Genomic DNA, 23,720 nt, shown 5'->3' with positions numbered 1-23,720 from the left:
TCCCTCCCCCATCTTTTTTTCTTTTTTTTTTTTTTTTTGTCATCCTGGGGTTTAAACTTAGGCCTAGCACTAGTTAGGAAAGCCCTCTACTTGAGACACCCACCCCCATCCCTTCCACACTCCCATTTAAACCTATGGCTTGGGATGCCTTTGATAACTTGACTATAATCTTTCTTTTGCATATAAAAATCTCATTCCCAGAACTTCCTTTCTATCCAATCCAAAGCTGATAGGAACAATTCTTCCCTATCCCATCCTTACTATTTTCCCATTAAAGGAAGCTGGTAACTTTATACAGAAGCTACTCTATAGTTACTATTATTGAGCCATCCCTCTGTGCCAAGAATTGCGTTAATTCTTTTCCTAGACTTAGCCATTTCATCTTTACACAACACCATGAGGCAAGTACTATTACCATATGCTGATAAAACTAAGATTTATTAATTATTTGATACACTACTATACTGTGTACCACTAATAATGAAAAAGTTGGGCTAGAGGCTCAAGGGGTATGAAACCCTGAGTTAAAACCCCAGTATCACTCCCCCACAAAAAAATGAACATGACACAGGGCTTTCTTGTCACTTAGAAGTATTGTTTTATCTTTATTGAGAGTTCTTTTAGGTTAAAGTAGTAAGTGTTAAGAGTGTCTGCCTGGCCAATGGCAATTAATTGTAAGACAGATATAGAGATGTTAGTGTGTGAAAAATGTGTCTTCAACTAAATATTATCCCTACTTTATACATTATAAAACTGTGACAGAGAAATTAAAAACTTTCCAAGGACTGCACAAAAAATTAACAGCAAGGCTAGGATTTGAAGTCAAGCAATTCCAGGGCCCACTCTTCACCCTTAGAATTAGAAATCTATGTTTTGTACATTCGACCATTCTCAGCCCAGAGAATGTTTACCAAATGCAGTTCTATCTGCCTCCACAACTAGAGACTTTCTCCACCACTAACCTGCCTCATGCTAAACAAAGGGGCTAGAAATTCACTTCTCTCATTAGAAGGACCAGGTCCCCTCAAAGGCCTTGCCTCCACTGTTGCATGACATCTGCCTATAGCACCACCAGAATTTCTCTGGCTTCTCCCCACACAACCTTTTTCAGCACCAGGGTCAGAGTCAGAATGTTCATCTTCATCTGTAATCATGTTTCAGAATTCCACAGGTCTTCAGAGTGCATGTAGAACACAGATATATTCCTGTTCTGCTGAGGAGGTTCTCACTGGAATCCAGATGTCAAACACAGTTGGAACAAGGTCTGGAGAGATTAGGCCTTCTGTAGAGTGATGAGATCCACCTAAGATTATAAACTACAATAAAGATCACGCTGTAGTTATCTTTTATTTTTAAAACTGATGAATTGCCACATATATGGATTTCTGGGACATGTGGCTCGTACAAAAAATGAAACAAAACAAAATGAAAACCCTGTGCTCCCCTACTATAGACTCTTTGGAGGAGTGCCCCTCCTTCCAAGGTTCTCCAGTTTACACGATCTGCTTCTTTGCTGCCTAGGACCCTTCACCCCATCTCTTGGTGCTTCCCTTAGAGTATGCAGGCAGTTACAGATGAGTGTCTTCTTGTTCTCTGGTGTGAGCTCTTCAACATCTTCACCAGGGCTCTGGGTGGCAAGAAGTACACATGGGCCTAGATTTGAGCCCTGCTAAACGTCTTTCCCAGCTTTGGAACATGGCTGTGATTATAGTTCAGGTAGTTCTCAGCCCTGGCTGCACTAAGAATCACATGATGAACTTTGTAAAAGTACCTATTTCTGGGTTCCATCCCCAGAGATTCTGATTTAATTGGTCTGGCCCAGACATCGATATATTTTAAAAAGTTCTCCAGGTGATTCTAACTGCAGCAAACATTGAGAACTTCAGCCAGATGAACACAGCTGCCCAGTCCTAAAGCCCAGGGCCTAGATATGAAGAAGTCAGTCACAGAAGAAGTGAAGGGGAGCTGGAGTCCTAAGGAAAGTCCCTCCTACTGACTTCCTGGGCTCTAAGACCTACAAGGACAAAAGCCATCTCACCTGAAATTAATGTCTACATCTTATTAACTGGACCCAGGAGGGTTAGCTAGATCTCACATCTAATCTGCCACAATGCTTTGTCCCATGTTATTTCTTCTTTTATTTTTATCTCATGTTTCAGCTATTCCAGTCATTTCTCAAATCACTACCTTAACTTCTCACAGCTATTCAACATTTGTATTTTTGCTATCAGTATTCAAACAAGGTACATGTTTTATTGAAAAACTTTGTAATATCAAGGATTTGATAATGCAACAGAACATTGAACCCTGTGGCATGTGAAGGCAACTGCTAGAGTAGAAGCTTAATATGGAGGAGTATAATATCTAGATGACTGTCTCATACCTAGACTAAGCACTCTTCAGAAGTATTGTCTGATGATACATTTGAGCTTAAGGTCCTATACTCAGGTTTCTTTGGGGAACTAAAAATAAGCTATTTCAGAGACTTATTCCTCCCATACCCCTGAATGTCCCTAGAAGAACCACAGATAAACAATAGCTGTCAGCTGATTGCCTGACTTCTGCTTTCCTGCATCTAACTCACAGTCTTGCCAAAGCTTAGCCACAGGGAAGCAACAGAGGCAAGATTTCCTTCTGTGATTGCCAAAGAGCCTCTGCATATTTTGGCGTTTGCTTCCTGCTCCGCAGAGGACACATGTTCCTCTTAGGTTGGGTTAGAAGCCAGATCTGTCAATATGAAAAAAGTGCTAGGTCAGACCAGAAGTGAAACAAGTAAAAAATCATGTCAGACCCAGAAAATAAGCTAGCTATTGTGTAAAGTAATAGCTATACTTCAGGTTGCAGACCTGTTCTGCCTTCTCAAACCAATCATGCTTCCCTCTTCCCACTCCCCTCCTCCTCCCTCCACTTTTGGCCTGGTAGAGCAGAGTAGGGTAGCAGATGTTGTCTCTTAATACCATAGCCTGAGGAAACTTGTGACCCACAATCTCCCCTCTAATGCCATTTTTATTATAGTATGCCTGAAATGTGATCTCCAAGAGCGACTTCTCAGCCCATCCCTGCTCCCTGGAACAGCTGATGGCACCTTGAGAATGGATGACCCCAAAGGAGACATCAGCACACTCTACCAGATGGCTTCCCAGTCATCAGCCTCTTGTTATAAGCTCCAAGTGATCAAGTATGGTCCAGAGGGAACCTCTTCAATCCATGCAAATGCTATTCTTACTGGTTCCATGGCTAGGAAGTCCAGAGATTTAGAATATATCTCTTAAGTGTGGGTCAGACGAGAGTCAGCTCAAAGGTAGTGGTTACAAGCATGGCATGGAAAAGCATGGTCAGGCTATTCAGCAGGTAGAGGCCAAGAGAACAGGTTTTGGAAGAAGTGCTGCAGCAGAACACTTGGAGGTCTGCATGAGAATTGGAAACCCAGAAAGTCTCTGAACACAGAGAAAAGCAGAATCAATGGAAATGTATTCAACCATTCAGTGAATTGAATGCCTACTGTATTTAGGCATCAGTACATAATGATCCAACTTTCAAGGAACAAGTGATAGACAGAATTGACCCTCTTCCCCTCCCATTTCTCTAAGACCTAGATTTCCTGCTTCCAGGGGAACCAATTCAAGGGTAGAATTAACAATGATGGCAAAGGCCACTTTTACTGTTTTATAGTTTATGAGCCTGGGTTCCATTCTTAAACTTTGACAATCTTCTGTGTGCCAGATTCCATGCTTGGTTGTGGTCATACAAAGATGAATATTTTACAGACCTTAGGCCAAAAGCTCTCACAAAAGGGTCTTAGATTTAAGTGGATGTAGGTAGAGGTTCTAGATGTCACTAAGGAGACTTTCATTGTCTTTGTTTCTTTCTAGGGCTCTTAAATCTAGTGGGCTCTGTGAGTCATTGACATATGGACTCCCCTTCATCCTCAGACCCACAAGCTGTTGGCAGCTAGACTGGGATGAGCTAGAGACAAATCAGCAGCATTTTCATGCTCTGTGTCACAGTCTATTGGTGAGTATCCATGTCCTGGGTGAAAAAGAATGTTCAAATACCAATTACAGGAAAGCAACAACTAACCCTTCCCTAATCCCAGCTTTACCTCAACCCTCAAGAGGTAGAAAAAAACCTGAAAGTACCCTGAAATTTGGAGTAAATATGACTTGCCTTGTTGAATGACCCTAAAGGAGATGTCAGCACACTTTACTAGATGGCTTCCCAGTTATCAGCCTCCATTACAAACTCCCAGTGGTCATATATGGTCCAAGGGGACCTCCGCAATCCACACAAATGCCATTCTTACTGATCACATAGGAAGTTCAGAGATTTAGAATATATCTCTAAGTGTGAGTCAGGCAAGAGTTAATTCCAAGGTAGCACTTACAAGTATGGCATAAAAAAAAATCAAGATTGGGCTACTCAGCATGTATAGAGAATAATTTCTGAAATAAGTTATATAACACAAAACTTGAAAATTCCTTATATATAAGCAACATTTAAGTGGCAACAAGGAATTTTCCCTTAATAATGTTATTTTAAAACCCACTTCCTAACACTGTGCTGGACATTATAGTTAATTTAAATTAAGATCTCATGGTCTGTGGAAGATACTGTGCTAAGTCCTAGATACATATTCAGTGGTGACACAATAAACATTATCTATGCCCTCAAGAAACTTTCTAATGGAAGAGGCAGAAATACACACACACATTCAATAAATATATGTTTATATATTTAATATATATTTATATAAATAGTATATAATATTTATATATTTAATATATATTTACTCCTGTGTGTACATATGTATATAATTCTTAATTAGAAATATATTCTTAATTATATTCTTAATGTGAAGGATCAGTAAATACATATAATTTACTCCTGTGTAAATATATATGTGGTGTGATGTTTACAAAAGAAGAGATTGCTATAAGACAGTCTATCTGTAGAAGTGACATTTAAACTGAGACATGTAAGGATCAAATCATGCAAAGCTTTGTAGTCCAGATTAAGAAGTTTGGACTTTAAGTAGGGAAAAAAATCATAAGAAATGATACCATCTATTTAAAATTTTTAAATATTACTTGAGCAGAAATTTGTAAATGAGTAGAAAAAGCAAGATTGAAAACCAGAAAAGAAGGTGTAAGTGTACCTTCTTTTCGTAGTCTAGACTAAAGATGATAGTGGCTTTAGCTAAAGTGCTAGAATGTTGGAAGTTAAGGTGAGAAAAACACAATAGAGAAATATTTTAGATATAGAATCATTAGAACTTGCTGAAAGACTGGAGATGGAGAATGAGGTAGAGGAAATATCAAATAACTGCTCAGTTTCTGATGAATAAGTTGAATGTCATTCCCTGAAATGGAAACAAAAGAGCACACATAAAATCAATGCAACACTTAGAAATCAAACAGAAGAACTGCAAAGAGAATCCAAGAAAAGGTATGTAATAAAGATTGACCTAGTAGAATATGAATAATCAAGACAGCACAGCTCTGTGTCTCTTTCACTATCAGTTGCAGACTTCTTTTCCTGTTTCAAAGCCCACACTCCCTTATAGGGTCCACCCACTGAGTTCCTATTTCCTATCTGAAGAACACCCACCTCCTGTCAAAGACAACAGACCAGTTTTAAGTTGTTAATGTCCAATAGCTCAGTTTACTATTTATCCTGCGTAACTCCTCAGAATCTGGGAGGTGATATATCACTTGAGAGGAATTTCTCCCAAATAGCTTTAGGGATTCTTATAGTACATGATATTTTAAACATCCATTACTATTTTAACACAGTGCTAGAGGTAGCATAAATTTTTCTGGAAAATGATACCTTTCAACACTTCTGCTAGAATGTAGCCCAAAAAGAGAGTCAGAAAAGGGAGTAGAGATATATGTACAGGATGTTCATTTCAGTGTTGTTTACAATGATTAAAAAACTGGAAACTACCTAGGGCTGGTGGAGTGGCTCAAGTGGTAGAGCGCCTGCCTGGAAACCATGAAGCCCTCAGTTCAAATCCCAGTGCTACCAAAGAAACAAACAAAAGCAACAAGCTGTTCCCACAGCTTGTTCTCAACCAAGACTTTGCCAATAAACTCCTAACTGGCTTCTCTACTCCAGTTTCTCCATTTTCTAATTTGCCCTGCACATTGGCACCATATTAATCTTCTTGAAGCATTTCCATATCATATTTTTTTCCATGTGCCAATACCCAATCACTTACTAAGCCTTGATTGTTCTATTCCTCACATCTATTGCATTTGTCTTCTTTCCATTATTATTACTACGTCCTATTCAAGCCCTCTTTTTACCTGTCCTTTATTACTGCAGCAATCTCTTCACTTGTTTCAATGCTTTCTGTTTCCCTCTCAATCCATTTTATATACTGCCACAGATTAACAGTGCTGAGCCTGTCACTCCTTGCCTTAAAAATATTTTGTGGCTTGCCAGGCACCTCTGGCTCATGTCTATAATCCTAGTAACTAAGGAGGCAAAGATCAAGAGGGTCATAGTTCGAAGCTAGCATAGGCAAATTGTTCTCAAGACCATATTCAGAAAATACCCAATACAAAAGAGGGCTGGCAGAGTGGCTTACTATTGTTTATACCATAAAATTCATATTCCTTCACCTAGTATTCAAGGTCCAGCCTTATCTCCCATGATTTCCCTTCATGTACCATACACTCCAGCCAAATTAAAATGCAAGCCTTAAATTTCCCCACCTTTGAACCCTTTGTTCATATTGTACCTTCTCTCATCTCCATGTGTTCAAATCCTAAAGACCAGCCCAAATGTTGCTTCTTTGATGAGACCTTTCCAGATTCCTTACTATTAGGCTTTGTGTACTCTATTCTTTTTTAGAGAAAAGCATGTTTCAAGTAGTTTTTTAACTGTATGATCCTGATTTGTCTTAAACTCTATGATGTAAATTTGACTTGTCCCAAATTCCAGTAGTTGTATTTTCCTGGTATTTCTACCAGTTCCTCACTTTACCAACCAATTCCTCAGCCTTAGTAAAATTTGGGTCCGAAGTAGAAACCCTCTGTTCTCAATTGAAAGCCTGGTATAATGTGTGTGTCCCCTCCCCTTTGAAGGCCTCAACTTTTATCACTGTCTCCCAAGTCTGCTGAAGTTTTTTTGTCTCCAGACCCTTAGTATTTGGCAAATTTGCTGAGTGAAGAATTGGCTTGAATCCCATTCCTCCCCACCACCAGCTCTCTACCAAAACAGCTGTTGGATTCTCTGTTCCCTTGCAAGTACCTCAGCAGGTAGAAATCCTAGATTCTGAGCCCTATAGCCACCATCACCATCACCCTTCATCCCAAAATTAACATATTCCTCAGGGTAAAAGAAGCTACAATAATTCCCCCTTCTCTCTGGATTTTTCCCTTTCCAGAAACTGAGCTGCTTCTAGTTCTCATTGCTTCAGTATCTCCTCACTGCCTTCAAACAAATGGTCTCTGTAAATTATTTAGCTTTTCTGGTTGTTCTAGACAGGAGAAGCAGTCTGCCAATGACCACTCCAACCCACCCAGATGTAGAAGTATATGCTTATTAAATGCTCATTTATTTCCTTTTGCCATCTGACAAGATATATTTTCTAACTTACCCTCAGCCAGTTGAGTGGTTCCACCATGTTTTCATTTTCAAGCTCTGGGATTTGCTTACATGTGAAAGTGTATCTCAGTTTACTCAATGCTGTCTCTTTCCCCACCTCTTTTTTTTTGAGCAGTTCTTTTGAACAAAGTCCACACTGCGATAATTGAGTCCTAGTAGTTAATACCATCCCACCAGGCTCACCAACTATAAATGTTGTGTTGTGTTTTCAAATTTCATTTCACAAATACTCTAAGCCTTAGTCAGCTGCAACCTTAAATATAATTTCCATTCCCTGAATTATTGTATCTTTCTGTCTTCCTTGGAGATTATTTTGTTTTATTTGTATATTTTACTTCATTTTCCTCAGAAGATGAGCTTTCTGAAAGAGGTGTTGTCTACCATTCCCATAAATTTCACTCTTAGATTAATTCAGACCATAAGAGAACTGTGTGTTCTTTTTTTTTTTTTTCCAAAGACTTTATTTTATTTTTTTGGTGGTGCTGGGGTTTGAACTCAGGGCCTCACGCTTGCTAAGTAGGCACTCTACCACTTGAGCCACTCCACCAGCCCGAACTGTGTGTTCTGACAGCATTCTCTGGTGCTTTTATAAAAGATCTATATCTGAGAATTATTTGATTAGTTTTAATTTAGCAAAATTAAATAATTAACTGATAGTTATTAAATGTATTTTTAATTAAAAATTTAACATTTCATAGTACTTGCTGTGTACCTGACACAGTTCTAAAACACTTTACAACTATTAAATTATTTTATCCCCATAAACATCCTATAAGGTAGGAATTATTATTTCTGTTTTACAGAAGAGGAAGCTGAGGCCTAGAGAGTAAATGGTAGAGCCAGGATTGAACCCAGAGATACTGGCTCCTGGTCCCAAATTCTAACCACACTCTTACAGCCACATGAAATTCATTACCACACTGATGGAAGGAGATCTCTGAATCATATTCACTACTAACCACAAGACAGTTTCTCCTAGGCTTTATATCAGGGAAAGCTGTAAGGATCCCTTCTGGCAAAAGTAGCTAGTTTGTATTTCTGAGAGTTTATCTAATCCTGGCTCTATTATTGCTCTACCCTCATTTTTCCTTCTCCCAATTTCCTTAATTATTTATGCTTTATTTCTTTTAACTCAGGGCCTCAAGCTTGCTAGGCAGGCAGTCTACCACTTGAGACACTCTACCAGTCCTGTTTTGTCTTCTGTATTTTTGAGATAAGGTCTTGCAAACTATTTGCCTGGGCTGGCTTTGAACCATGATCCTCCTCTACCTCCTGAACAGCTAGGATTAGCTGGGCCACCAGGGCCCAGCAATTATTTACCTTTTTGTACTGTTGCACTTTTCTAAATTGGCATAACTGCTTTGTGGAATGTGGTAGGGTATAAATATGTAAGTAAATAAAATTAATTTTTTCCAAGTATTTGAGATGAATCTGTCCATTGCCAGGAAAATGTCATTTCAATTACCAAAGCCTACTGTGTAGTTCCAGCTATGTAGCTAGTGACTCACTTTCCACATCCTCATTTCTCTTACAAAGTCATGTCTGTGTGAACTACAGAAAGAAATGAAAATACCACCTAGGTCTTTCAGTTTCCTACTTAAAATGTCAGAGTCTCTAGAGACACATTCCAGAACTTTCCAGGCCATGTCTGCCCTAATTGGCCACAGAAGTGACAGAATTCCAGCCAGGATGTGTTCCGCAGTAGTCTAAGTACACAGGCGATGAGTCGGTTGGGCTGTAAATGGGTGGGGAAACGGAAAGTCCTTGGCTGTACAGGCAAAGAGTCAAGACCAAGATTCCAAGCTGAGAGTGGGGTGATGGCAGGTCAGGAGGAATTTTTTTAATGAATAGAATGAGGGTAGAGGGTAGAGTTGGGGGGAGGCAGGTAGGCAGTAGCTAGCATAGAGTCAGTGGGCTTCCTGTGACCCAACCTTGTCAATTTTTCTTGCTTCATCTTTCACAATGTCCCTTCTAGTCTCTACTCCAGCCACACTAACAAATTACTAAATGTTCCCAAATATGCTAAACTATTTTATACCTTCACACATTTTTTTCATGCTTCTCTCTTACTTTTGCTTCTGTCCACCTAACAAGATCTATTCGTTTTTTTCCAAATTCTGCTTAAATACTTTCACCAGAAAACCTTTCTTGCCTCCACCATATCTTGGCTCTACTCATTTTTTGCCCTTCCCCACTTATGTACCTGTTGCCATACTGTTGACCTTCATAGCAGTAATACCAGTATGAATTTATACCATAAGTCTCTGATGTGAGAAATAACACATTACTATGTTTTCTAAACCAACTTTAGAAAATATTGGTCCCAGGTGCCAAGATATTAACACACTTACTATCTTTATGGGTACTACTCCACTGGTATCATACCCAGAATTCTAGTACCCATACTCCAGAAAATATGGACAATGAGCCTCTGATGTTCAGACCACAGTTCAGTGTTGTACACAAGTGGCAAGAGCATTTTTTTATTCTTGTTATTCTTGTGCCTGGGGTACATTGTGGCTGTTACAAAAGTTCTTGAAATATATCAAGTAGGAGCGGACATCTTTGTCTTGTTCCTGCTCTTGGGGGCAAAGCATCCAGTGTTTTGCCACTACGCATGAGATTAGCTATAATCTTAGAGGCTTTTAAAAAGATTGTGGCTTTCTTTTCTTTTCCTTTTTTTGGCAGTACTAGGGTTTGAACTCAGGGCCTTGCACTTGCTTAGGCAGGCACTATAACACTTGAGCCACACCTCAGCCCCAGAGGCTTTTATCAGAATTAGGAAGTTCCATTATATTTTAGTTTGTTGAATGTTTTTGTTATGAAAGGGTATTGGATTTTGTCAATTGATTTTTCTGCATTTACTGGATGACTATATAGTTTTGTCCTTCATTATATTAACACAGTGCATTAGGTTGATTGATTTTTCAATATTAAGACAAATTTTCCTAGCCAGGCACCAGTGGCTTATGCCTGTAATCCTAGCTACCTGGGAGGATGAGATCAGGAGGATTGCAGTTTTGAGGCCAGCCTGGGCAAATAGTTTGGTGACCCCTTCTCCAAAATTACCAGAGCAAAACAGACTGGAGATGCGGTCCAACCAGTAGAGTGCCTGCTTTGTGAGCACCTGCTTTGCAAACACAAAGCCCTGAGTTCAAACCCCATTCCCACCAAAAAATAAAAAATAAATAAAACAGTATTTTCCATGATAAACTCCACTTGGTTATGGAGTATAATTCCTTTTAAGAATCATAAAGAATTTTTAAGAATTGGTCTGCTAATGTGTTATTAAGGGAGTGTATGTGTGTGTACATATAAGAGATATGCATCTATAACTTTATTTTGATGTCTTTGTCTGATTTTGGTATCAGGATATTATTCTCATAGAATGAGTGGGAAAGTATTCCTTCCTAGTCTTATTTTTGGAAGAATATGTGAAGGATAAATGTTATTTTTCTCTTAAACATTTAGTAGAATTCACCAGTGAAGCCATGTCTTTTCTTGTGGAAGTTTCTGATTACTGATTTTATGCCTTTACTTGTTACAAGTTGTACAGAAAACAGTTCACACAGCAGGCCTAAAATTCTTATCCTTAGAAATTCCTGATTGCAAGGTTGACCCATGGCTGGCATTTGAGAAATTGGATTGGGGGGGGGCAGGTTATGCCTACCATTCCCTAAATAACTGGTTCACCGTGCATAAACTGTTTGCACAAAATATATGGTTTAGATGAACACCTGCTTTTCTTCAAGGAGTCTAAGATTTTGATACATGCTAGGTATAGGGTCCCCACATGACCAGCCCCCAGTAAAAACCTTGGGTACTGAGTCTCTAATGATATCTTCCATGTGTTGTCATAACTCATTGCTGAAGGAATTAAGTGTTCTCTGTATGACTCCACAGGTAGAGGATTCTTTGAAGCTTGACCCTATTTCCTCCATTCTTTGCCTCATGAGCCTCTCCCCTTCCTAATTTTGCTTTATATCCTTTTGCTGTGACAAATCATGTCCACAAAGGCAACTATATGCTGAGTTCTGTGAGCCCTCCTAGCAAATCACCAACCCTGAAAGTGGTCTTGAGGTTCCCTAACACACATTTATTCAGATTTTGTACTTCTTGGATCATTCTAGGAATATATCCATTTCATCTGGGTTACCTAACCTGTTGAATTCCCTTACAATCCTTTTTATTTCACTAAGGTCAGTAGTGATGTTCCTTCCTTTACTTCTAATTTTAGTAACTGTCTTTTTCCCTTGACCAATCTAGCTAAATGTTTGGCAATTTTGTTGGTTTAAAAAAAAAAACACTTTCAGTTTCACTGATTTGTCTCTCTCATTTTTCTGTTCACTTAATTTATTTTCACTCTAGTATTTTTTATTTCCTTCTGCTTGATTTAGATTTAGCTTGCACTGCTTTTTTTTTTTTTTACTTTCTCTCTCTCTTTTTTTTTTTTTTTTGGTACTGGTGTTTGAACTCGGGGCCTTGAGCCACTGCACCAGCTGTATTTTTGTAGTGGGTTTTTTTTTTTTAGAAATAGGGTCTCAGGAACTATTTCCCCAAGCTGGCTTCAAATCGTGATCCTCCTGATCCTGCCTCCTGAGTAGCTAGGAGGCTCATTATAGGCATGAGCCACCAGCGTCCAACTTGATTTCAATCTTTTTAAATTTATTAAAGATTGTTTTATGGCCTAATGTATTCTATCCTGAAGAATGTTCCATTGTCACTTGTGAAGAATGTGTAATCTGTTGTTTCAGAAAGTGGAATCCCTTTTACCATTTTCTGGTGCTTATGGGAGCCAATGTTAGAACAGCATTTGTGTTAGTTAGACTTTTATGGAGGATTTATTTCGGCTCATGGTTTCAGAGGTTTCAGTCCATACTCCTTGGCTTCATTGAATCTGGTCCCTTTTGGAGACAAAATCATCATGGCAGTCAGAGAATGTGACAAAGGCTATCACCCTGAGGCAGTAAGTGACAGAAAGGGACCAGGGCAAGATCTAGCCCCCAAGGGCACACCCCCAGTGACCTTCCTCTGGCCAAAAGTTTCCAGTACAATGTGCAAAAATAGCAACACCAGCTTGGGACCAACCTCTCAACACCTGAGCCTGTGGGAGACATTTCATATTCAAACCATAGTAAAAGTATTGAATATTGCAGTTTCTTCTTCTCCTCCTGGTTCCTTCCTTTTGCAAGAAAAGAAGCAAATGCCAAATTAACCTAAGTTCTTCCTTACATACTTCCAGTTTCCAAAGACCCAAGTTATGCTCTGCTTTTCCTTAGCTGGTTGTGGTTTCTCTTTCTAGGTACATTATACCAATGAAATGTATCTTGTTTTTCTCAAGCAAAGCCCAGTAAGTGTTCTTGCTCCTCCCTACTCTCAGTATCTACCTCAGAAACACCACCAACTCAGGAACTGGTCAGTGCTTCTATAATTGCACTGAGTCCCAGGCTATCATATTAATAGCAAATCAAGGGAGTACTGATTTGATGAGATTAAAGCTTCCACGTACTAAACTCCCACCTGCCATTCCACAATGTAGGCACAGCCTACACCAGTGCCACTAAAATTGTTCCCTTTACTCCTGCCTCAGCTGTATCCCTAGAATTGAGTAACCACATCATCTTCCTTCTCTTTAGTATCTGTAAAGAATCTTTTAGGCTGAAACTAATAGAAAACCAATCCAACTATAAATTAAATAAAGAGTTTAATTTTCATATGTAACAAGTATAGGTGTTGGGGATGTGGTTCAAGTGGTAAAGTGCCTTTCTAGCAAACACGAGGCCCGGATGTAAAAATCCACTACCACCAAACAAAAGAAGTCTAGGGAGACAATTTCAGAGCTTATGCAATTGATCAACAAGACCATTTTTGTGTTCCAGAATCCACAGCAGGTAGCCATCATCCCTATGCCTATTACTTCATGGTCACAAGGTAGTTACTACACCTTAATACCTGCCCTAAGGAGAAAGAAAGAATAGGGTGTAAATGCAAAAACCCTACCAGCATATAACAAAAATTTTCCAGAAGACTCACCAAGCCACTTCTGCTTATGTCTCATTTAAATCCAAGTCACATGATCATCCTGAAACCAATGACCAAAAACTGAAAAATTGGTAGAAAGAAGGGAGTAGGGAGTGGGAGTGGTTGCTAGCTAACCATGAATGGCTGTCACACCTTCCTTCACAGCTTTAGTAATTACAAGTTGTGGAGGAAGAGCAGAGCATGACTTTAGGTGACTGAGCTCTGAGCATGCCATTTGACTCTGCCTATCCACACCTGCTCTAAAGAGAGTCCTGCTCGTAAAGTCTAAGTTTCCTGGGTTAGTACCTTCTGTGGCAAAGTCTCTAACCACAACACAAACACAGATAACTTGGACAGGAGGTGTGGCTCAAGTGGCAGAGTGCTGCCAAGCAAGCACACAAGGTCCTGGGTTCAAACCCTAGTACCACCCCCCCCAAAAAAACCTGATTAACTTTTCACCCACTTTCTGGTAAATTTAGCATCTAACTCATGCTCCTGTCTTTAAAATTAGCAAAAACATATTCTAAAGAACTCAAGAATCACCTACAGTCATTAAGCATTTTTCAATTTGATGACTGACCTTCTTGGGACATCCCCAAGCTTTTTTTCTCATCCTCAGATACCTGCTATGGCAGTTAAACATGTCCATCATAAATACAAATGCCTACCCTGGCAGCCCAACCTATGACTTGGGTAGCATCTTCAAATGTGGGCCCTGAACCTCAAATAATAATAACCATCCAAATCCTGAACCCCATCAGAAGTTACTTGAAGCCTGGTGCTGATGGCTCATGCCTGTAATCCTAGCTATTCAGGAGGCAGAGATCAGGAGGATGGAGGTTCAAAGCCAGCCTGGGCAAACAGTTCATGAGACCCTATCCTGAAAAAAACTCATCACAATAAAAAGGGCTGGCAGAGTAGCTCAAGGTGTAGGCCCTGAGTTTAAACTCCAGTCCCGCAAAAAAAAAAAAAAAAAAAAAAAAAAACTTAAGCCAACTTAACTAGGAAGTGCTCTGCAATTTCCTAGTTATCCTTTTAGGCTTAAAGAGGCTATTCCGCAGACCAGGCAAATATACTACACATATATTATGATTCCTTTGTCATTTATTTTCAAGTTGATGGATTTGGCAGACTTTCCATCATATTTTTGATCTGTTCTTCAGGAAGAGAGCATTCCACCAGATATAAGGAAAATGCTAAGAAAGCACGAACTTCCAAAGGTACCCATAAATACTCTTAGCACAGTGAGTGGTGCCTGGTAGGCATTCTATTAATGTTTGTGATGATAATTATGGTTATGATTAATTTTCCCAAATCATCTATCTCCTCCTAAAACCTTTTAGTGAGGAGGCACTGTACCTCCAGAGTTATCAGTCTTCTGCCATCCTACAAAGAGGCCACCAACCACGGGAACAGTCATGCCTCTTCTTCTTGGAGACATTAGCAGGTTTTTCATTATGTGCTGGTGCCTAGCAGACTCTGACATTGCTTTAAAGTGTCAGAGCCCTGCCCTCAGCACATTCCTCTGGATATAAGAAGGATGCCACAGGTGTTAACTGCTTCCCTGTGCCACTTCCCAATATTTTTCACAAAACACTGATACTCTTCTTTTCTCCTTAAAGTCTTTTTTCTTTTGTGCCTTTCCTCTTATATTATTTCATCCAACTTTTCATATAAAAGTGGGTAGAACAAGGTGGCTTTCTTTCATCTGTTCAGCAGGGAGATTATTATGTTTGAGCCAGATGTAACTGAAGACCAACCCCAGCAGAAGGACACAATTCACAGATGATTATAACCTTTTGATTACATGCTTCCTGGAGTTTTGTGTTTTTTCTTGGAAAACAACCACAGAAAATTCCTTCATTTCCTTATCAAATCTAAAAGGGTGTGACTATAAATCTGCTTATAAATCTGCTTGTCACTTCTCCTTACCCATGTTCTAACCTCTGCCATGTCCATGGTATGTGGCAAAGTGCTAACACTCTTCACTCACAGCCACTTCTGCAGAATCCTAACCTTTTATTTCATCCTGTGACTGGGTAAATTGATCTCAAGAGCCCTTCCCACCAGCTACCTTGACATACCAAATCTTTCCTGTCCACATCCCCACCTTCTCTTCTTGCTTTGTCAGCTGCATTGAACAGCTTCTTAAACCCTCTCTGGGTGTCCTCCACTCAGTCTATTCTAATCCATCAATAGCAACACAACCATACTCTATCAACCTCAAAATAAGACCTGAGTTTCTGCACCACCCTTTATAAGTCTGTTTCAAGACTAATTTTAACAAGTACAGTTCTCACCTGGGAGATGTACCTCAGTGGTAGAGCTCATGCTTTAGCATGAGTGAGGTCCTGGGTCTGATCACCATCACCAAAAAGAAAAAAATTATATGAAGAATTATAATTCTTAAATATTCACACTTACCATTGAATAATCTATTTGGGATGAACCAGCTTCAAGCAAAAAGGCATTTCTTAGCTTATGTCTCCATTATGAACCTTGTTGTGTACTATCTCTGGCACATCATGGACCAGAAGAAAGAGTAGTACTTGCAAGTACTTGCAGTATTAGTGATCCAGGCAAGAAGCACCCCCCCCTGCCCCACTTAGGGCCAAAGTGAAATGGCTCTATCCTCCCCAACATCCCTAGAGAAGTTCAGCAAGGCCTAAATTGGAGTTGTCCTCAAAATGTGCCAAAGACTGAAGATGTATTTCCTTGTTGCAGAAAAGAGAATGGCTACTGTTGGCCAAAGGGGAACCCCTGAGCCTAGGACACAGTCAGAGAATTCCTGCCAGCACCTTCTATGTAATTGTGCCATCACGCTCCCTCACTCTGCTGGTGAAGGCAGTGGCCACACGAGAACTGATGCTACCCAACCTCTTCCCCCTGTTGCCTGAAGACCCACCCGAAGACAGCCTTAAGATTGTGGAGGCAAGTGGAGCCCAGATCTCATGAGACAAATGGAGAGAACAGAATTCAAGAAAGAGATGAGGGAGAGAAATGAGTCTTAGAAGGAATAGATGGGAGAGTAGAGGAAGGAATGGCCCCAAGGGGTGTGGTAAGAGAGTCAGAGAAGAAAGCAAGGACAGGAAATGAGATCAGAAGGAAGTCATTGCTTAGATTAAAGCAGCAAGGTGAGAGATGAAGGAGAAGGGAGAAGCTTGAAGGAAATGAAATTTGAGAAGAGAGAACTGAAAGAGAAAAAGGGCCATTGGTATAAGCAAGCCTGGAAATTAGTGACATCCACAGGAAGCATAATATGGATAGACACACACACACATGCATGCAGTTGCACATACCACCCATACAACCTGAAATCTGATTAAAATGAATACCAGTGAATAGCTGTGAAGTAGAAAAAGGGAAAATGTCCCAAATGGGACAGCTGATAGCAGGCAAGGAGAATGGAGACAGGAGGAAGTCAGGGCAGGCAGGTCCAGTTCTACTTGGTTTGCATTTGGTTTGGTCTGGTTTTGTCCCTGCACAGGCTAGCTTTTCTACACCCTCCTCCCATCTACACTTCCACAGTGCAGAGTGCAACTATGAGGTTGGAAAAGGGAGAAGAGTACATTAGAGAGGAAAGGGAAAGGATAAAATAGTGAAAGGCAAAGGAATAAAGAAGAAAGGAGGGGGAGTAAAAGGAGATACCCAAGAAACAGGTAACTTTGAATGGATTTTCATGCTTTGCAGTGTTTTTAGTGCCCTTGAGTGGGTGTATGATGAGTCTCTAGATTGGTGGCAATATCTATGCCTTAGTGTGTGGCTCCACGTGTTCCTGTCTGTGTCATGTTGTGTTCTTATGGGTCTAATTTTCTGCAGTGTATGTGTATGTATTATGTATTTGTGAGTATTTATCTCTGTTCATTGAGAAAAGGAGTAAAAGGTCCCAATGTTGAGAGCATAGCTCATTGACAGAGCACTTGCTTACCACACACAAGGCCCTGGGTTCTATCCCCAGCACTGCAAAAAAACCCAAAAACAACAACAAAAAAGCCAAGGTAAATATGAAGAATAGGAAGAGCCTCAAAATGAGACTTTGAGGCAATGAAGCAAACAGCTGTAAAGTCTGTTCTCTCCCTCTCCCCCTTCTCTCTCTTACTCCCTCTCCTCCTACACTCCTCCCTATGTCTGGATTCTGTATTTCCTCTCCTGATCTCTCAGACTGGGAGTGGGAGGGGAAGCTCTGGACAGGGAGAACTGGAACCACATCACTGCCTGATTGCCAGCTGACATGCAGAAATGACAGAGACTGGAATTGTGCTCTGGGCATGGCAGGCACAGAGACACAGAGAGGTACGGGCACGAGTGGCTGTGGCTCAGTCAGTGTCTCACTTCAGGGCCAGTGGTTTCTGGCACAGGATATTGTGGCCGGAAAACCCGACTGCTCAGGAATGCTGTGCTCCATGTGCCTCCCTCTATGCTCAGCTCAGCTCAGGCAGGGAACTCCGTGTACTGGTGTATTTGCCTTGCAGACCGGAGCACCCCCACCCTACCATATAACCTGAGTATACTCACCCCACCCACAGCCTTTCAGCCCCTCTCAGAACCCCTGAACATTGGAAGTCTCTAACAACTTGGGGTTGTACCTACTTCTGTACACTTTCCTGACACTCCTGGGCACACAGATCACAGGAAGAATTTGTGGGACTCATCTATCTCCCATCCTCAACTGCAACCCTGGGTCTTCATACTCCTCCAGCCTCTCACACCCCCAGGTCTCTGTGTGACATTTTGTGTTCTATGACCTCAAGTTCCCTGGATGTGGCTCTTTCTCTCTTCCTCAGAGTGTGCTGGACAGCTTGGAGCTGGAGCCCACCTACAACCCCCTAGAGGTTAGAAGTCACCTGTACTCACACCTGAGCAACACCTTAGCCAAGCCTCAGGGGCGGCTCTACCCAGGCTGGGAGAGCCAGGTCCCAAGAAAGGTATGGCTCCTTCTCTGCTTTCTTTACATCCTGTCCTACCCATTATGCCCACAGTCCAAGGTAATCCTCCATCCCTGTCCCCAAACAACCTGACCCAAGGGACCAGCCCTACTCCTGGATCCCATTCTGGGTGGAGGGGAGAACCAGGCCAAGGAAAAAAAAGAAACAACAGAAATTACAACCCCTACAGGATAAAAGGCTTGTCTGCTTAAGCATTTACATATGATAGTGTTTAGGTGGGTTCACTTTGGAGTTTTGTTGTTGTGGCTGTTTGTTAGACATAGTTTCACTATGTGGCCCAGACTAGCCTTGAACTCTCCATCCTCCTGACTCAAAGCTTTCTTGAGCCGGGATTACAGATAAGAACCACACCAACACACCTAGCTGTTTAGATGTCTTAATTGTAGTGTTTATTATAACTCATTAGTCATTTAACAGGCAATTATCTCATTAAGCAAACTGGCTACACTTGGAACTACAACCACGGCCCTCTACTTTAAAGAAAAGACTGAAGGGAAGGTGGGAAAAGAATTGCCCAAAGGAAGGGAGAGGACAATTTATAGAGCACTAGTTATTTGCCAGGCTTTACAAAAGTGCTTTCACATATTTTCTCATTTAATTCTCACAGCATCCCAGCATGGTAAGTGTTACATTTGTAAAGATGAGAAAAGGGAAGCTGACTTAGGTTAGTAGCTTGGAGACAGGGCTCTGATGACAAGGGTTGAAGCCAGAAGAAAAATTAAAGGTAAAGTGTTATGAGACCCGTATTCTGTAATATTTGGGCTTCTTTTTTGCTCTTACTAATTTTTCCTAGTTTCTGTGTGACTGAGCCTTTAGAAAAACTCCATTTTGTCTTAGATACAAGTACAGGAGGATGTGTCCAAATTCCACTCAATCTAGAGGTAGGAGCAATGACCAGATCATGGATACAAAACCTACCACAAGGTAGGCTGGAGGTAGGTTGGGGGCAAGCTGACAGAGAGGGACACTGGGCAAGGAGACAGCACTGTAGAGCAACAGCCCAGAGGACTCCACAGCTACCATCCTGAGCCTTGAGGATGTCACTCTAGGGACAGGACATGAAGGAGTTAGGACTGGAGGCCCCAATAGAAGCTTGGAACTGTCAAGCTTCAGAGAGGACTCTGATTGCTCTCTTTGTAGGCTGGGCAATTGCAGACCAACCGAGTTCGAGCCACAGTGGTCCCTCTGCCAGTGACTCCAGCCCCAGGCAGAGTCCCCAAGATGCCAGCAGCCAGAAAAGCTTCCTCAGAAGACTTCCTACTTTCTGAGTCAGAGGAAGATTATCCCTCACAGCCCTAAGTCACCTGCTCCAGAACCCAGCAGCTCTGCTCCCTCATGTCCAAGGCAAGACATATACAATGACAATCTGTGATCAGACCTGCCCTTTCTCTACCTGAGCATCTGTGAGCTGAAGTTGACAAAAACAGAGCCTTCCCCTCCTCTGTTCCCAATGCTGCTATTGCCTCAATCAGGCAGAGAAGCCACACACTGGAGCCTGTCTCTTCTCTAGCAAGAACTCTCTTTTTCTTTTGGATCATATGATACTGTTAACACAGATGAAGATTAAATACCCAGCAAACCTCCACTCTTGAATTTCTCCTGTAACTCTGTGTAAGCAGAAGGATGAGGTCAGGTCACCCTCTGGAAACTACAACTCAGGAATAAGGATGAGGTTTTCAAACTCAAGAAAAACCAGAGCCAGTGCCCTTCCCTGTACAACCACCACACCAATTCCCGTCAGCTCCAGTTCTTGATACCTGCATGCAAAGTGTGTGTGTGTGTGTGTGTGTGTGTGTGTTGGGGCAGTGGTTGGGAGTGGGGAGTGGTAGCAAGCACAGGGGAAAGGATGGTGTGGAAAAAGTCCCCTCCCCTCCCCCACCTACCTGCCAGCTCCCTCCATCTGCAGAACAGCTGCCTTTTGTAAATTGCTTTCCCTGTGCTTCAGATTACACTAAGTACTTGAGAAATGCATCCCTTTCATACAAACAACCTTATGAAGTAGAGCCAATTATTAGTTCTCACACTTTACAAAGGGACAGCAGAGGCGAGTTAAGAACTACAGATGTCATACAACTCCCTCAGGGTCACAGAGGCAGGTCCAGCCCAGGTGGACCCAGGCTCTGAGCTGTCACACTGCAGGCTTCCCTCCCTTGGGCCCCTTCCTCCTTCCAAGGCCCCCAACACATCCTGGCTGATCCCCTCCACACCCACCCACCATACACTACCACTGTGTCTCCTCTGTGTCTGTTCACACACAGAGACCTCTTAAACTCAAGCTGACTTTAATGAGAATTTTTTAAAAATTAAAAATACATTATCTGGCAAAAAACAATGCAGGAGTAAGGATCCAGGCAACCTCCATACAGTCCCCACAAACTGTATCCACTGTGACTGAGTACCTCTTTCCATAGACCTGGTCCAGTAGCTGTCCATTCCTTTAAGCGAGGATTAGCTTGGGGGTATGCTGGCCCTCCTTAGAGCCTATCCCTCAGCCCTGCATCTGATTCACTTCCTAGGACTTCCTGGGACAGATCATCCTTCCCTTGACTTCTCTGGTCCCCTGGTTTCACATGGGCCCCTCCCACCCTGATTCCTGCTGGTTCTAACAGGTTTCTTTGATCCCCAGTGCCACCTCCCCTTGGAACTCCTTTCAGCAGCTTTCTCATGTGGAGCCCTCTGACTTGACTCCAGTCCTGTCAGTCCCTACTCTAGAAAGTCCACAGTCCCAGCCCCCTGAGGCCCCACTCTTCTGGACCTGGCTGTACAAGACAGTATCTGAGCTCTGGCCTTTGCTGCCACTGCCAGTTGCAGTACTAGGTTCGGGGAAGGCCAGGCCCAGAGGTTTGGGAGCTGGGAGAGGCTTTGAGCTGCGGGGGGGTGGTACAGCATAGTCATCAGTGGCCGGGTTGTAGGGGAGCTCATAGCCCTCCTCTTTTACCCGAGCCTGGCACCACCAAGCATCTTTGGGTTCCTGAGGCAGATCATAAAGACCCCGGGTAGGGGCTGCAGCCAAGCCCTCAGGTTCATCATAGATGGGGTCTTCTTTGGGGTCTGTCAGCTTGGCCTTCAGCAACTGCTGCTGCACCTGTTCATACAAGTCCCAATAGAAAGGTTTCTTTGACTGTACCCTCTCCCCTGCCTGTGCAGGGGTGCTGTCCACAGGGTCTGAGTATAGGGAGTCCTGGGAAGGGCCTGGAGGAATGCGTAAGGAGTCTAAGGGCTCAGCATACAGGGTTAGGGGGCTGCCCAGGAGCTCCTGGGGACCAGGATGGGAAGCCAACTTTCCCTCTGCCACCTCCCCTTCATGGGAGTCAGCTCTGAGAACATCATGCCCCTGTCCCGCCTTTCCCTGGGCCTTCTGCCGTTGGATAGCAGTCTCAACTGCCTGAAAGATGTCATTTCCCTGTGTTGTCTGGAAGGTGAAGGTTCCAGGGCCAGAGGGGCATCGGCGACCCGCCTCAAAAGAGAACATGACCTGAGGAATAGGTGGAGGGAAACACATTACCAGGAGTGTCAGACAAGGTGAGTGACAAGGAGTGTCAGACTAGGCCTGACCTAGTTAGGGCATCTACAAAGATGAGACCACCTGGGGGTGGAGGTGGTTACTGGGTCATAGTGTAGGCAGAGAAAGGGCAATCTGCAGAGTGGAGCTTCCTACCTTCCTGTTCTGCCCCACCTCACCTGCAGCTGCCCAACCCAGGAAGCCCGCCCAGGCAACCGCACCTTGTCTCGGCCATAGCGCCGCAACAGAGTGTAGGGCCAGGAAAGGAGTGGCTCCAGGATCTGACCCTGGGCCCCCAAGGTCAGGAGAGTCAGCATCTCAGCCTCTACTCTCAGCATGTAGGAGCCATGCAGGCCACAACGCTCAGCCGCTTCAGTCCTCTGTACAGTTACCCAGAACTGGGATCCTGGAAGGAATACACAATTAGACAGGACCCTGGGGGAAGGTGTACTGGGGCCAGGGTGGGGACCCAGAGGACTCAAAGCACTGACTTGTAAGCCACATCTCAAGGTCTTCCTAATCACCACACTCCCCAAGAGACTCTCTTCCTTCCCCTCCATCCCTGCCCAGGATTCTCAGGTATCTACCTTCCCAGGTGGGACTGTACAGCGAGTTCTCCAGCATCTCCAGGGCAGAAAGCTTAGGTGGGGTCTCGGCCTGCGCCAGAGCCCAGCCGCCTTTCTGTAGTAAAGAGAGGGCATGGGGACCCTGTATTTCCCTCTACACGGCTGTGGGGTGGGAGTAGGGGTGGGGGTCCTGAGCCAGCCCTCTTCACTGCCGCTCTAATGCCCCAACCACGCATCCTTTAGGCCCAGGCGGCTCACCCCAGCCTCCCGCCACCAGCCCCGGCCCCTCACCGGAAAAGCGTTCCGGCACAACGTCTGCACCCAGGCTGCACTGGACGGTGCGTCCGCCGCCAACAGATGCGAGCGCTGCGCAGTGTCCAGGCGGAAAGCAGCGGCGCCGGGCTCTGGGGGACTCTCGACGACCACAGGGGACACGCTCACACACTCAGCCAAACGGATCACCTTGCAGTCCAAACGGCGCGAGCCCCCTCGGCCACCTCCAGAACTCGAGCCCTTGTGGTCAAAGAACTCGAGTCGCGCTACGCCGTGCGGACTGGCCGGGTAGAGCACGGCCCAGGTCTTCCTCCATCTCTGGGAGAGAGCGAGAGACGCGAGAGTGTGTGAGCAGCACGCGACCCCACCGGGAAGGAGGGAACCGAACAGGCTGATTTGGGTCTGGGGCTCCCTGGTGAGGGGAACTTCCCCAGCACCAAGGAGGACATACCCGGAGACTGCACACGCTTCTCCCGAGTGTGCAAAGCAACTTCGAAGGAACGTCACGGGGCTCTTCAGCTGCCGGCGCCGCGCTCCAACCTGCTTCCCGCCCTTTCCCTCTTTTTGGACCATTTCACCCACTTTTAGCCCTGATGGGATTGAGCAACCCCTGTCGCCCACTACCTTCGTTCCGAAGCGCTGACTCTGCAAAAAGAGCGGACCTTCCATCACAGCCCCGTCCATGGCCCCAGGCGTTCCTTCCGCGCTTCCTGCCCCAGCGGGTGGGAGGAGGGGCTGGGGCGGGGCCTACCCTGCCGGAGGCGTGCCCGCCCGGTCCCCGGGCTTTTGCGGCCGGGA

General features: G+C 43.4%; 2 protein-coding genes across 4 annotated transcripts; one reads left to right on the top strand and one right to left on the bottom strand.

The window, feature by feature from the left end:
- Positions 1 to 464: 464 nt before the first annotated feature.
- On the bottom strand, positions 465 to 23,684 carry Dok1 (docking protein 1). 3 transcript variants are annotated; one of them, XM_074050060.1, is made up of 5 exons: positions 23,547 to 23,684; positions 22,941 to 23,240; positions 22,671 to 22,764; positions 22,305 to 22,489; positions 465 to 1,303 (listed from the first exon to the last, which is right to left on the bottom strand). In XM_074050060.1, exons 1-5 carry the CDS (start codon positions 23,604 to 23,606, stop codon positions 1,274 to 1,276), a joined length of 669 nt encoding a protein of 222 aa, XP_073906161.1. In that variant the 5' UTR covers positions 23,607 to 23,684; the 3' UTR covers positions 465 to 1,273. The 3 variants fall into 3 exon arrangements, with proteins under 3 accessions (XP_073906161.1, XP_020028634.1, XP_073906160.1); XM_020173045.2 differs by lacking the exon at positions 465 to 1,303 and adding an exon at positions 20,847 to 22,056; XM_074050059.1 differs by lacking the exon at positions 465 to 1,303 and adding an exon at positions 20,847 to 21,666.
- On the top strand, positions 2,929 to 16,904 carry M1ap (meiosis 1 associated protein). The gene is made up of 3 exons (XM_074050066.1): positions 2,929 to 3,178; positions 3,873 to 4,014; positions 16,360 to 16,904. Exons 1-3 carry the CDS (start codon positions 3,093 to 3,095, stop codon positions 16,588 to 16,590), a joined length of 459 nt encoding a protein of 152 aa, XP_073906167.1. The 5' UTR covers positions 2,929 to 3,092; the 3' UTR covers positions 16,591 to 16,904.
- Positions 23,685 to 23,720: the final 36 nt, after the last annotated feature.

Source organism: Castor canadensis, chromosome 12 (assembly GCF_047511655.1).
Source record: "Castor canadensis chromosome 12, mCasCan1.hap1v2, whole genome shotgun sequence".
NCBI classification, from domain to species: domain Eukaryota; kingdom Metazoa; phylum Chordata; class Mammalia; order Rodentia; family Castoridae; genus Castor; species Castor canadensis.
This window is presented reverse-complemented; position numbering and strand designations above follow the sequence as displayed.

Excerpts from the sequence above, each read along its gene's own strand:
- M1ap (XM_074050066.1), top strand. The coding sequence starts at position 3,093 with ATGGATGACCCCAAAGGAGACATCAGCACACTCTACCAGATGGCTTCC. Across the intron at positions 3,179-3,872 it reads TATAAGCTCCAAGTGATCAA|GGCTCTTAAATCTAGTGGGC; the intron begins GTATGGTCCAGA and ends GTTTCTTTCTAG. Across the intron at positions 4,015-16,359 it reads CTCTGTGTCACAGTCTATTG|AAAAGAGAATGGCTACTGTT; the intron begins GTGAGTATCCAT and ends TCCTTGTTGCAG.
- Dok1 (XM_020173045.2), bottom strand. The coding sequence starts at position 23,606 with ATGGACGGGGCTGTGATGGAAGGTCCGCTCTTTTTGCAGAGTCAGCGC. Across the intron at positions 22,765-22,940 it reads TGTGCCGGAACGCTTTTCCG|AAAGGCGGCTGGGCTCTGGC; the intron begins GTGAGGGGCCGG and ends TCTTTACTACAG. Across the intron at positions 22,057-22,304 it reads GGCGCTATGGCCGAGACAAG|GTCATGTTCTCTTTTGAGGC; the intron begins GTGCGGTTGCCT and ends CCTATTCCTCAG.